The 13878-nt window shown below is 40.5% G+C and overlaps 2 protein-coding genes across 6 annotated transcripts in view; one reads left to right on the forward strand and one right to left on the reverse strand.

Moving 5' to 3' along the window:
• DZIP1 (DAZ interacting zinc finger protein 1) overlaps positions 1–8070 on the forward strand; it is a 35845-nt gene extending 27775 nt beyond the window's left edge. Inside the window, exons 14-18 of one of the 4 annotated variants that reach the window (XM_075741344.1) lie at positions 138–188; positions 1008–1210; positions 1596–1726; positions 6657–6828; positions 7623–8070. In XM_075741344.1, coding sequence (XP_075597459.1) covers positions 138–188; positions 1008–1210; positions 1596–1726; positions 6657–6828; positions 7623–7705 — 640 coding nt within the window. In that variant the 3' untranslated portion in view covers positions 7706–8070. Of the gene's footprint in view, positions 1–137; positions 189–1007; positions 1211–1595; positions 1727–3109; positions 3203–6656; positions 6829–7622 lie in introns of those variants that run through there. The other 3 variants (XM_075741337.1, XM_075741353.1, XM_075741362.1) reach the window with 3 other exon arrangements.
• The window catches only part of CLDN10 (claudin 10), a 63747-nt gene continuing 56098 nt past the window's right edge, over positions 6230–13878 (reverse strand). The window contains exons 4-5 of one of the 2 annotated variants that reach the window (XM_075741414.1): positions 10831–10938; positions 6230–10112 (exon numbers count right to left, since the gene is read on the reverse strand). In XM_075741414.1, the coding sequence (XP_075597529.1) occupies positions 9998–10112; positions 10831–10938 (223 nt within the window). In that variant the 3' untranslated portion in view covers positions 6230–9997. The remainder of the gene's footprint in view (positions 10113–10830; positions 10939–13878) is intronic. The other variant, XM_075741407.1, reaches the window with a different exon arrangement.

Raw genomic sequence — 13878 nt, forward strand, 5'->3', positions numbered from 1 at the left:
TGGGTTTTTGTGACTGATGTGAACATTACCTGCTAATATTGTAAGAATTGAGCAAAGAATTCACATTACTTCTATATAAACTTTATGCTTACTTAGTTGACTGTCAGTTTTGAAATAACTTGTCTTGTTATTTTTAGGTCCAGGAAGCTTTTTGGAAATGAAGTTTCCAGAAAGTCATCTAGTATCACGTATGTGTTTGAAGAAAACATTTTTGTGACTGCATAGTCACATGCTTGCCATGCAAAAGCTATTATTAAGCTGAAATTATAACACTTTCTGGACTGCATATTTCATATTTTGGTTTAAAGTATTATTCCTTTTGAGGCTGTTGTTATAAACCCTGAAAGATAGCATGTTCTCCTTTCAGCAGATGTATTCTTTATTGTGAACCAGAGAGGGACATTCAATAAAATCAAGTAGTATCACATCCTTTAGTTATGTTCTCAGATACTTTTTCTGAACCAGTTAAAAGCATTTAAAGACTTGGGTGACCTTACTTTTTCAGTTTATCCATATTTTCTGACTAAAATTAAACACAGTATTCCAGATTCCTCTCGCACCAGGCACGTTATTTTGTGATTTCCTGCACCAAAAAAATCCTGAATTATTTTTGTGTAACAGAGTATCAGAACAGACTTTCTGTGGTGCAGATTCCTTGACCCTGAATTCTTGTCTCCCTGCTGATCCTTGAAAGCCTATCTTTGTTTGCCTGGCAAGACTTGTTGTATATTGGTCTGTTGTTTTGTAAAGATAGGTGCATAGATGGAAATAATCATGTCTATGTAAAAGATAATTTTTGTGATAACTTTCTGAGTTTACTTAGCAGAATGATTTCTTTTAAATAGTTGTATAGATAGAATTTATGGGAGCTGCTGGTTTTTTTCACATAAGAGAAATGCACATCTTAGGGGAAAGGAAAATACAAGGAAGCTTAAATATGTATATATCAATGCAGTATATATCATTGAAACCCAGTAAGTTCTCAGGTTGTATGTGTTTTTGCTTAGAACTCTGCCATTCAGTTCAGAAGAAGAAGTAGATGAGGATGATATTAAGCAGTCTTACATGGCACCAGAATTATTACAAAAGCAGTCAAAAACATCAAGCAGCAAAGTCAGTGCTTTTCAGAAGGCCTCTGGCAAAAGCAATATGGATGGGACAGAGGAAAGTGAAATTGAAGGAACTGGAACACCTGGGAAAACTTCAAAAGGTATTTTCACTACTTTTGTATATGCATGTTGTAACAGCTGTGCATGATTTTGCATTTCCTGATAATATTTCTGTGTTAGAAAACAGAATGAAGGCAGACTAGCTAGTCTTGAGTGTATGTATATTAATGTGCACTTTATGTTTTTGCTAATGCATTTATATTAATATCATACTTAGAGATGTCAGATCAAATTAGATGTGTATCACGCGGTTTTCTATAAATGCAGAAAAAGAGGCAGTCTGTGCCTCAGAGAGACTTTTGTCTAAAAGATTTTTTTTCCAAGCCTTTTACTTATTTTTACTTTGTGGAAGATTTCTAGAGGGTTTACAGTAAAGCCTCTTACTTGTGAATGAAAACTGTCAATATAATTTTTTATGAACTTCAGGAACAGTTATTCAAAAACTGACCGAACAAGTTGGGAAGAGTCTTTCTAACCATGGAAATAAGAACAAACCAGCTGGAGGGATTAATGTTGCGCAGGCATTTATTAAGAAAGAAGAAGTGCAAGAACTGAAGGTATCACTTTTAATAGCCGTTATTATTTCATTAAGTAATTGAACTAGATATATATCTCTTACTTTTTTTTTTTTTTTCATGTCGAAACCATCTTGATGCAGTTAAGAGCTTAGTTTTCAAAGACAGTTTTGGAAGTACAGCTAAGTAGTCTTTTTAGGTACATCTGCAGTGGTATATAGAAAAATGCTAGTGAGTGAGCTATGGCAAGTGACCCTTCCATCCACATCACTTATTAGCTTACACCACGACTGTTTTGGATCACTACAAGTAGCCCAAAGCTTGGGTACAATTGGTATAATTTTCATCTCCTATTCGAGCAGCATAGAGAGACCCCTTCTTTACTTGCTTTCCTAGTATGTTGTTTAGATGGAGGAAAAAATGAATTTGCTTATCTGATATTTTAAAATATTTTTATTTCTAGAGCTTTATCTGATGTGGAACTTTTAAATACATTTTAATGAAGGGACAAATTCCATTTCTAAGTATGGTCTTTGTTCTGCTGCATCTATGTGCAATCATGTACTGTTTTCAAACTACATCAGATTTATCACTGATGTCTGTCCATCGAGTATGTCATGTGTTCACAATCGGAATACTAACACAACTTATTCTTTCCCCCTCAGGCTCCTAAGGTCCCAGTCTTCCCCTCAGTTTAGATTTTTATAATTGCTAAGCCACTTTGATACAAATTGATCTTTGCCTGAGCAAATTTTTAAAAACAACAAACGTTACTCCACATCAGAAGTCAACAGCAGATAGTGCTATTTGTTTCTGTTTTAGTAGTTGTTACTGGATTGAAGCAGACAGCTAGATACTAGTTCTAGCATTCAAGAAAATATTTTTTCCACTAAATAAACAAATAATAATTACTGAAAATCCTGTTATCCATAATAAAACTGATACCTTAGGGCATCCTAACAATTCTGAAATTTATCACTCCTCCCAGAAACAGTGATACTTCTATTTCAGTTTCCAGAAAGGGGTGATTGTCTTTATCCACTTTAGCTGTAATGGTAGGGTAATCACTTTTAGCCTGTGTGCTTTTAATTGCCACCGGTGACACCTAACTTGGCCGTTGACTGTATGGGAGCTGCAAATCACAGCAGACTCAAAATTACCAACTCAGACATGAATATTACAGTGTAATTTTCTGTCCAAATGTTGCTTTCAAATTCTCTGCAGTGTCAGATGATACAAGATTGTAAAATGTTGACAGTTAAATTTAGAGGATGTTACATTTTGTAAATATCTATAGATGGTTGGCCACTGCATTAAGGAATTTCAGCTTCAAGAGCAAAAACCTGTAGCAGAATTAGCCTTAAAATCTGTGCTTTAAAAATGTCTTTGTTTTCACTGGTAACCTTTCTTCCCACATCTCTCAAGCCCCTGAACCTCAAGGCAGGGACTGGGGGAATGAAGTGCCTCCCATCGTGGGAGAAGATCAGGTTTGAGACCACCAGAGGAACCTGAACATACGTAAGTCCGTGGGACCTGATGAGATGCTGCCCAGGGTCCTAAGGAATTTGGCCAATGTAGTTGCCAAGCCACTCTCCATCATATTTGAAAAGTAGTGGCAGTCAGGCAAAGTCCCTGACTGAAAAAAGGGGAAAAAAAGGACCCTGGGACCTACCCCCCCAGTCAGCCTCACCTCTGTGCCCAGTAAGATTGTGAACCAGATCCTCCTGGAAGATATGTCGAAACATACGGAAGACAGGGAGGTGATCAGAGACAGCCAACATGGCTTCACTAAGTGCAATCTGTCTAATCTGGCGGCTTCCTACAATGGAGTGACTGCATCAGTGACAAGGGAAGAGCTACGGTTGTCAGCTACCTGGACTCTGTAAGGCCTTCGATATGGTCTCCCACAACATTCTTGCCTCTAAATTGGAGACATACAGGATTGATGGATCGACTGTTAAGATGGATAAGGAACTTGCTGGGTGGCAACGTCCAAGGAGTTAGACTCAGTGGCTCCGTGTCCAAGTGGAAACCAGGAATGAGTGATGTCCCTCAAGGGTCTGTAGTGGGACCAGTCCTGTTCAGTATCTTTATTAATGACATAGTGGGATTGAGTGCACCCTTAGCAAGTTTGCAGAGGACACCAAGCTGAGTGGTGCACTTGATCGGCTTGAGGGAAGGGATGCCATCCAGAGGAACTGTGACAGGCTTGAGGAGACGGCTCAGGTGAACCTCATGAAGTTCAACAAGGCCAAGTGAAAGGTCCTGCACATGGGTCAGGGTAATCCCCAGTATCAATACAGACTGGGAAGTGAATGCCTTGAGAGCAGCTCTGTGGAGAAGGACTTCGGGATACTGGTGGATGAAAAACCGGACATGACCCGGCAATGTGCGCTTACAGCTCAGAAAGCCAACCGTATCCTGGGCTGCATCAAAAGAAGCATGACCAGCAGGTCGAGGGAGGTGATTCTCCCCTTCTACTCTGCTGTGGTGAGACCCCACCTGGAGTACATCCAGCATCCAGCTCTGGGGTCCCCAGTACAAGAAAGACATGGAGCTGTTGGAGCAAGTCCAGAGGAGGGCCACAAAGCTGATCAGTGGGCTGGAGCACCTCTCCTATGAGGGCAGGCTGAGAGAGTTGGGGTTGTTCAGCCTGGAGGAGAGAAGGCTCCGGGGAGACCCGATTGTGGCCTTTCAAAAATACAAAGGGTGCTTATAAGAAAAATGGAGAAAGACTTTTTAGCAAGGCCTGTAGTGACAGGACAAGGGGCAATGGTTTTAAATTGAGACTAGGCTTTGATTGGATATAAGGAGGAATTTTTTTATGATGAGAGTGGTGAGGCACTGGAACAGGTTGCCCAGAGAGGCTGTGGATGCCCCCTCCCTGGCAGTGTTCGAGGCCAGGTTGGATGGGGCTTTGGGCAACCTGGTCTAGTGGAGGGTGTCCCTGCCCATCGCAGGGGGGTTGGACTAGGTGATGTCTAAAGGTCCCTTCCAACCCAAACGATTCTGTGAAAAATATTTTTGCTATAAGTCATTTAGAACACATCATGTCCCTGATGTATTAATACAGTGGCATGTTGCTGTGTGGACGTGATGAGTTTGTCAGAGTTTATGAAGCCAGGGCAGACATTGCTACTCTGTTTCCGGAATCTTTACAGAACACCACAGCATCTTGTATTCCGTGCTAATTATATATGAATGTGCATATATTCATGTCCATATTTGTATGTTTAAATCTAGGCGTATAGTTCAAGTCAACTCTTTAAATTTTAGGTGGGATTTTCAAAGGTGCCCAAAGACGTAAACACAAAATGCCATTGGAATGATAGTTTCTCTGAAAATCCAAAAATTTTTATTAGCTAATAATACTAATAGCTTAAATACTTATAGCTGCTAATGGTCATTCTCAAAACTGACAATACCATAAAATCTTTATAAGGCATCCCATTGTTGTATGTTTTATAAAGGTCATGTGTTACAGAAGTTACTTCAGAAACATTTTAGAGAAAATTAATTTTGTGCTTACCTGAAGCTGTATTACCTGAGTTTACCTGTAGCAGACATTGCATGGATTATGGTACTTCTTTGGAGTAAGTCTTTGAGGATGCATAAAACTGTGTAGCAGGTTTGATGGGTGCTGTGTACTTACACTTGATCAAAAAAACAAATTCGGTTTGAAGTTGACATTTTTCTCTCTATTTTGTATTTTAAAAATCAATTGGGACTTAGTGACTGTTTAAGGAAACTCTTCCTCCAGCATTTCTCAATATATGTGACTGACTTTCCCATTACCACGCCCTCCAAATGCAGATAATTTAAAACAGCAAAATGTTGAATACTGGTATGTTAATAATACAGCACACTGAGCAGATCTGTCAGTTTTTGAAAAACAGTTTGCAATGGTAAAATTGAATTATGTTGCAAGATGGAGCATTACTGCAGTCTCTTCCCTTCTTTTGAGACATGACACGTTCATATTTGTTGATTTTTCTCTAGTATGTACATACCTTACGTTGTTTTCTAATAGCATCTGAATCTTTGTTCTGTGCAAGAGAAGCGCATTCTGTATCTTACTGCAATACAGAGAGACTCCTGTGAAATAAGGTGTTAGCTTTGTGAGAAACAACCTTTTGCTTTCCACAGTTAAGCTCTCTAATAATGGCTTGATTCCACTGAACCACATCTGACTGACGGACAAATAGGGAAATGCTGTAGCTCTTCTTTCAAAAGCTGAGTGAAGATATTTAGCTTTCAGGCAGATGAGATAAGAAAGACCACGGACTTGCTGCCTTCAGGTTGTTCGTCTATTTGACTTGACTTTCATTTTGGAAACTCATTATGCAGATCCACCACAATTAAAAATACACTTGTATGTGCTGATAGTCTTAAGAGGAATCCATATTTTAACTTTAAGCACCATGTGATTTTTTTAACTTTCATTATTTGATTTTCTCTTTAAATAGTTTAAAATGAAAAGGTCGTTATTGCAATATTATTTTTTTCTAGTATGAATACAGAATACTTATGTAGCAAACTACCAGCTTGCATGATAACATGTGATGTCTTTATTTTCATTTAAGTAATATACATTCTAATGCGTAAAGGACTTGCCATCTCATTGGAATAGCTAATATCCCAGAAAAGACGATCCTTTTTTTAAGTTAGATGTGTATTACCTGAAAATACAGGTTTCTGGCAGAAAAACTGGCAGAACTTTTAACTTTTGCAGTTCCTGACTTAAAAAAAAACAAACAAAACTCAACATAGTTTTAGCTTTGGAACTATAGTAGTGAATTAATATAATTTAGGTAATTGAATTATGTGGATTTTAAACCTGCAGTGACAGATGTCATACAAGCCATGTGTGAGTGCATTCTGCCTTAGCAGTTTCACATTATTGAGTTTAGGGAAGATCTCAGCACAACGTGAACGGACAGAGGAAAACAATGTTTTTTCTTCTCCCTATTAGTTCACAGAAGCTGATGAAGATGATTGGGATATATCATCATTAGAAGATGACTTTTTATTGATGAAAGATGATAGAGGTCAGAAGGCATTAGCGGTTCAGAAAAATGAGTCAAATACTGCATCTGTGGTACATGCATGGGGCCTTCCCAAGAGAGGTGTACCAAAGGAGAAAGGTAACATACTTGTGCTTCCACACTGTAAGCCTTAAGTGACTGACACACCTAGAGGAGAACTTAAGTATAGTGTATTACACATTGTAATTCAATATATGGTACTTTGTAAGAGAAGAACAAGTTAAAAAAAACCCGTGTGCTTGGATTTGTCATGTAAATATCATATATGATATTTATGATGCATACTTATATGTAAACAACACACACATGTAAATAACACAGAGATGCCAAGAAACTTAAATTTGAGATTTTAAAACATACCATCAGGCTTCATCCTCATCTTAAAAATCAGTCATCCAGGATGTTTTTTTTAAATCTCTTCCCAAATTTAAGGGAGGAGGGAAACTTTCTTACTTTGTCTTGAGAATAATAATAAAATTTCAGGTTGCTTCAAGATATCTAAGTGACCTACCAGGCTGAGATAAATATTTGAGGTACTGGTAAAGTTACAGCCTCAATCTTACATAGAACTTACGTAGTAGTTTCTAGCTCGTAACATTTCAATACACTTAAAGGTTAAAGCTGTGTCAGTTATGTAAAGATACTTGAGGTTATTTTTAAAGGGAAAGTAATGTTGACACTGACTGCTTGTCCTGCGCATTGTATTCTGTGACAGAAACAGCCTTCGTATTATCAACACTTGTAATTTCCTCACTGGTTGAAATTCTGGACTTCCTGAAGTCCCCAGGTGTTTGCTCACATAGCATGTCATCTTATCGCATAGATAAATACAAAGTAAAAATACCTCCGAAATATTATTAGTCATTGTTAATATTTTTTTGTTATTTTAACAGGCCTCCATGAAGCTGATAATACAAGCACCTTAAAAAGCAGCTTAGTCACTGTAACAGATTGGAGTGATTCTTCAGATATATAATTCCTGCATGCCTGATGGGAGGCACTGCTGTCGGGTTCTTTTGGGGTTGAAAATGTAGTTGAAAACATCAAGTGTTTCCTAGTCATTTCTCATATTGGTCATGTGATAACAAGCAACCTTGTTTACAGAGCTCTTGCATCTTTCAGTCCCAAATTTGAAACAGGACTATTCATATACACAGTACTGGCCGTGGAAATTGAGAGTTCGTTCTTCTTTCTCGTGAACTCAGAAGTGAAAATCTCTTTGATTTCACCGAGGTGAAGATTTTGCCTCTAATGTTTACATTAAAGTTGAAACTGGTCTTGCAAGAAAGCCTGTTAACCAATGAACAGAATTTACTCCAGAATATTACTTCATAAATTTTTAAATGCATATTTTCATGTATTTTATCATAAACTTTATATAAAGTTGTAAACATTTTAAATAAAATATGTCCATGTATTAAAATGTTAAGTTTCTAACATGGTTTACAATAAACACCAAATGAAAAGAAAAAAAGGCCTCCGCTATAAAACTAGTTATTATTAAATGCTTCCTTTTTTGGGAAATTAGTCTTTTTTTGCAAGCTACTCTTTTGAGAATATTTTAGGAAGTTTTTGGTTTTTTTTTTTAATTAGAGTTGAGTCTTAGTTGACATAAAAGCACAAAAATTGGAAAAAACCCTCCAATGTCAGGCTGAGGTGAGGAAAGTACCGACCTGCCATTGCGCAAGTCCTTTCATATTTCTGTTTTGTCCGTATTGGCTGCCTTCTTAAAAACCCATAATGTTGTTTTGACTTAAATGAAATCAAGGCTCTTTTTACTTTGTTTTTGTAATGGCTTTGTATTTTAGATGGTATCAGATGCAAAACCTTTTCTGTCATCCTGTGCCTGTTAATAAATAAGACTGTTCATTTTTTATATAGAATCCTAGAATCGTTAAGGTTGGAAAAGATCTCTAAGATCATCAAGTCCAACCGTCGACCCAACACCACCATGTCTACTAAACCATGTCCTGAAGTGCCACGTCTACATGTTTTTTGAACACCTCCAGGGATGGTGACTCCACCACCTCTCTGGGCAGCCTGTTCCAATGCCTGAAATATTTCCATCTTTGTCCCAAAATAACCCGTGTATTGAAACTCCAAGGGTCCAGCAGTTCAAACCTCAGGACAGATCTGAGTGTGCGTCTGATTTTTGAGTCTCAGTCTAGAAAGCATTTTGTGGTTAGTCACAATCTCTGATCTCATTTATTGACTCATTGTACAAATATTCCCTCAAAAGCCATCACATTTCTGCGAGCAGGTAAGAAAAAGAAAGTACTAGCTGAATTTTTGAACTGTTGTAACTAATTCAGGATTAGCTAAAAAGTGCTGCTAAGTATTGCCTGCGTTTATTTGGTCAGCCCTTCAGGAACGACATTGGCAGAGCTGGTATTGCCAGGGGTTTTTCCTTCCCTTCCCTAGCCCAGCGCCTTGGAGCCATTCTGGAGCTGAAGGTGCCCAGTGGGAAGGAACGAGAATGACCTACTGGAAGCGCTGAGGCAGGGCGGGAGCCCAGCGGCGTGAGGCCAATGCAGAATGTGGGACCGGTCTCCAAGCCTTCTTTTGCCCACCACATGACTCCCCAGAGGCTGGAGCCTCAACCTTCCCTTTCCCGGCCATGCGTGCGAACACGCACGATCAGGCGCGTTCTTCCTGGACTGTGCCAAGACGGGTTTTCCTAACAACTGGCCCTGACTCTCCCCAGTACCTGCTCCTGCCTCCCCAGACCCCGTGCTTATTTTCACTTCACCCAAGCTCTTCCTCTTCTTAGTCCTGTGGCACCAAATTGACCAAGCTGCACGTTCTTCCACCCCGGCAATGGGACGCGGAGGTTGGAGCCTGCTGATTCCCCCGACTGTCGTGGTCCGGCCCTGCGGTTACCATGTGCTCTGCAGTGCCAGTGTTGCTGCTGATCAGTGGTGAGGTGTTTTACGTGCTAACCTGCAAAGAGTATGGTCCGTTGCCGTCAGTATGACGTGTGTGACGCCATTCCCATAAGCAACTGACATACTAATTGGTAAATACCCCATTTATTTTTTTTTTTTCAAGAAAGCAACATCAGCTCATGATTTCCAGGTATAAACTTTACCAACATCAATCTTAAAATATTATATAATAAAATTTACATCAATACGTAAAAAGCTGCAAGTTAATGTTTTAAAAAGTCATTGTCTTAGTGGTAATTACATTGGGGGTGAGGGGAAGAAATCACTCTGAATGAAACATATAAACTCATCTTTAAAACGCTTTGAACCTTCCAACAGTACAATTAAACATAAGCGTTTTTGTCAAAGTGCTTTGGTGGGGTTTTGTCTGGGACACTGTTGTGGACCTTTGTACGAGAAGACATCACAGATGTGGCTCCATTATAGGCATACCCCCTCCTGAAAAGAAAAAAAGAATCAACCACTTAGAGCTCATCCCACAGACTGGTAACATCTCTCTATCCAAGCTCTACAGCAATATAAAACTAGAAGAAATGTATAGGAACTTACCTATACATTTCAGGGGAGGAGGCAGGGGGGACACCTTTCTTCCCTGTATGGTCTCATTCTGGTTTGACATCCCTTCTCCAGCATCTCTCTTTGCAATTCACTTTTCTATCAACACGTATCCCTCGTTCACAGCTAAGTAAATTAGGGCCCAATCATGAAATATTTTGGCTGTGGCAGATCCTAGGTGAACAGTTACTGCCCCCAGCCGTGCCTCTTCGTTACCACCCCTCTTCTGCTGCTGGAGGTCCCACTCCCCCCCACCACTGTCCTTCACCTCTCTCACTCTTGGTCTGATGATCTGGGATTAAAGAAACTTGTTTATTCACACCTGTAAAGTCACCTGATCGCTTTTCCTACATGAGTGTATGCATTTTTTTCCAGCTGTAGTAAATTTATGCAGTATATGTAACAGAAGTATTTGTTCTAGTCAATAGCTTTTCTTAATTACATTAATGATGGAGAGAGCGTCATCCTTAAATCCCATTATTTTCTTTCATCCACGCAATGTTTTTCTGAACCTCACTAAAAAGTGTTTTGGAAAAGTAATTGAGCCACATACAAATGCGCTACTATTGGTTTCTTTCAAGAAGTACAACTCGTGTTTTACCTTGGAGAATTACTGTTTTCGGCTATTGAGAAGCAGAATATACTGCCACCAATTATGCAGAGTGAAGCTCCAGCCCATCCAATGAACAAAGCTGCTCCTAATTCATACCTACAGGAAGTTAATAAATGGGTTTAACAACAGAGAGCATGAATTTAACAGTTTTTCAGAATAAAAGAACCAGGGTTGGGGCTTTTTTTCCTGAATAACTTTCCATTGACATACATGTTATCGCAAAATCAGCAGCTCTGCCTTTCACCCATGTTCTTTTCATTATTTCCCTCTTTTTCAGGAGGCAAACTGTTCCTGCACTACACTTGGGCAATGCTTATCTCTGTGCGCAGCCAGCCGGGGTACCTTGCCTTTCCACATCTCCTCCCAAATCGCTGGGCTGCGGGGTGACACGATTCTTTGTCCTGGTTACAGCGCACGGCTCCTGTCCCCTTGGACCATTTCAGGGTTGTTCCCGCTGCCTCCCAAGCTGGACTGGGGCTTTCACTGAGCCGGTGACCACAGCTGCTGCCTACAACTCCCTCTTAACACTCCAGCCTGCTTAAATCATGAGGGTTTTGTACGTATATATAATATGCATATGCAATATGTACACACGAACATGTAATATATGCATATGCATATAAAGACATGCAAATGCATGCATGCATATGCAGATGTACACATGTATACACGTGCGTGTGCCAGCAACTTTCTGCTTCTCTCGTCCCTGTGGCTGGATTTAGGCTGGAGGACACCGCTCCCCTCCGAGCCCTTGGGTCACCAGCTCCAGGTCACCAGCAATGGTTGTGTCTGCTGCCCGGGGCAGCCACCAGTTGTTTGCAGCCAGAAACTGCTCGCTTTGACTTCGAGAGGAGATGGTGGTGCTTTAGGAGCATTATCACCCAAGGGTAAGGCTAAGTTTCTAAAGCAAGAGTAGTAAATGAAAGAAAAGAAGGGCGTGGGGAAGACATTCTTTTCCTCACCCTGCTTGAGCTCAGTGCCCTTAACCTGAGCTCTGGAGCTTCAAGATGAGCAGCAAGCCACGGCTGCCACTTGTCTTCTCCCTTCTTCAGCTCTTTGCCCGAGGTGCCGCTCTTTAAAACACTTTCAAGACGACCTGTATTAGACCGCAGGCCCAGCAGTCTCCAGAATCTCACATTCCTCACTATTAGGACAGACTGTGTGTCTCCTGCTCCAGTTCCTCCTTGAGGAAACCTTTTATCTCCTTCTGACTCTTAGGACCCTGAGTTGAAAACACAGGTCCCTGTCCCCCTGTTATCGCTCAGGTGGCTGAGCTGTTCAGGCCTTTGTTAGTGACAATGACTTCTATAATAGGTCACAAGGGGGTAAATGATGGCTGGAAAACAACAACAACAACAACAACAAGGCTTTTCCATGTTTTCTTGAGATTGTACCCAGAGGTAAAGCACAGACTTTAAAAAAAAAAAAAAAAAAAAAAAGTCACACAGGAAGAAAAAGCCACACAGAATATCCGTGCTTTGGCATTTGCCTAGATGCTATGGAGACACACCCAGGGTCAAGACGGACACCCAGGTTCAAGTCATTTCTGACTTGGGGACTTACTGCCAAAAAGAGATGGAGCCATTAGAGCTCAGAGGCAGCACGCTTGGTGAGGGCTTGCACCTGACTCTTCATGGCTCTGCTAGTGCTCTAACTTCTAGGCTTCTTTTTCATCTTCCATTCACATCATCCAAGTAGGTTTTACTTATCATCACTTGCTAAAAAAGCATCAGATTCCCCAAAACGTTCTCTATATCCAGTGTGGGACTTAGGCACCCAACCCCCCAAATTAAACTGCTGGAAACCATAGCTCAGCTGCCTTTCACCCTGGAAAACTCTGCACCCAGACGCACCTGGCTTCACAAATCTGCCAAACCTGTGAAGCTTTAACTCTAACAATGCTCACGTTTCCAACTGTGTGCTACAGTTTTCAGAAGACTGGAGCAGATTTCTGTCTGTTCAAGGACTGGGTGTTCTCCGATTAGAAGCAGATCTCTACATGAGAGCTCATCATCTAGGATCCCGTTACAGCCAACACGCAAGAAATACGCACAAAGTACACTTCTGAAATATGACTCACACCATCAAGGCACCTCTTTTAACGAGCTGTAATGGCAGATCAAAGCGACTAACTCTGACGTGAGCCCCATCCTGGGGATCCCTCCATCCCTGCAGGTACTGCCAGAGCACACCTAAGGTATATGGACCAGGGTTAGGCTCCCTACCAACGTGGACCGCTGCGGTGCTGGAGAACACAGCTGGGCGAAGGCCCACGCAGACTGCTGCTCTAACAACTTATTTGCCAAGACTTTTGCCTAGAAAGTGGGGAACACAAGTTTGTTTCCACATTTCCATTTAACACCATTACATAGTTGGCTTGAGGCTAATGTGAGAAAGAGACGGAGACCAACTGCCATCTCCCCTCCTGAAGCTCTTCAGTTGTACGGAAAAGAAATGAGGATTCCGTTGGATTTAATTGGGTAGATAAGGGTTACCTGACTGTTGCCTACTAGCTGGGAAGGAAGACATGGGGTCTGGCCTTTGTTCTTGGGATTGTTTGTAGTCTTTAAGCAACATTTGTTACTATAACACGTATAAACACATTGCATGTATGGACCTTTCTCGGGTGACTGCCACACCACTAGGTTAATGAGTTGCAGAGATGGCCTAATTGGTCTTCCCTCCACATCTTTCAACAGATAAAAGACTTTTTGATTTATACTGGTGCTTAAGAGGAAAACTTCTAATTTTCAACTGCGTATCAATGTGTGTATGGCTCCCTGGATTTTATCCATCTTTTCAGAATTTAAGAAGCCAACCCTAACCTCTCATCAAAATCCAGTATGTAAAAAACCCTTATCATATGAAAAAAACCCTTACATACATTGGTACCTCCAGAAAAAAAGAAAAAAAAAAGGAGAAAGGCTTTTTTAGAAGACATTTCCACACTTGCTGTTTTACCCTTCCCTCTTTATCATTAAAGTCTTTGCAGGAAACACACTCTTCCATTCTTAACAATTCTTGGTTGCAAGAACC

The sequence above is a fragment of the Balearica regulorum genome, chromosome 1, assembly GCF_011004875.1.
Source record: "Balearica regulorum gibbericeps isolate bBalReg1 chromosome 1, bBalReg1.pri, whole genome shotgun sequence".
Taxonomy (NCBI): Eukaryota; Metazoa; Chordata; class Aves; order Gruiformes; family Gruidae; genus Balearica; species Balearica regulorum.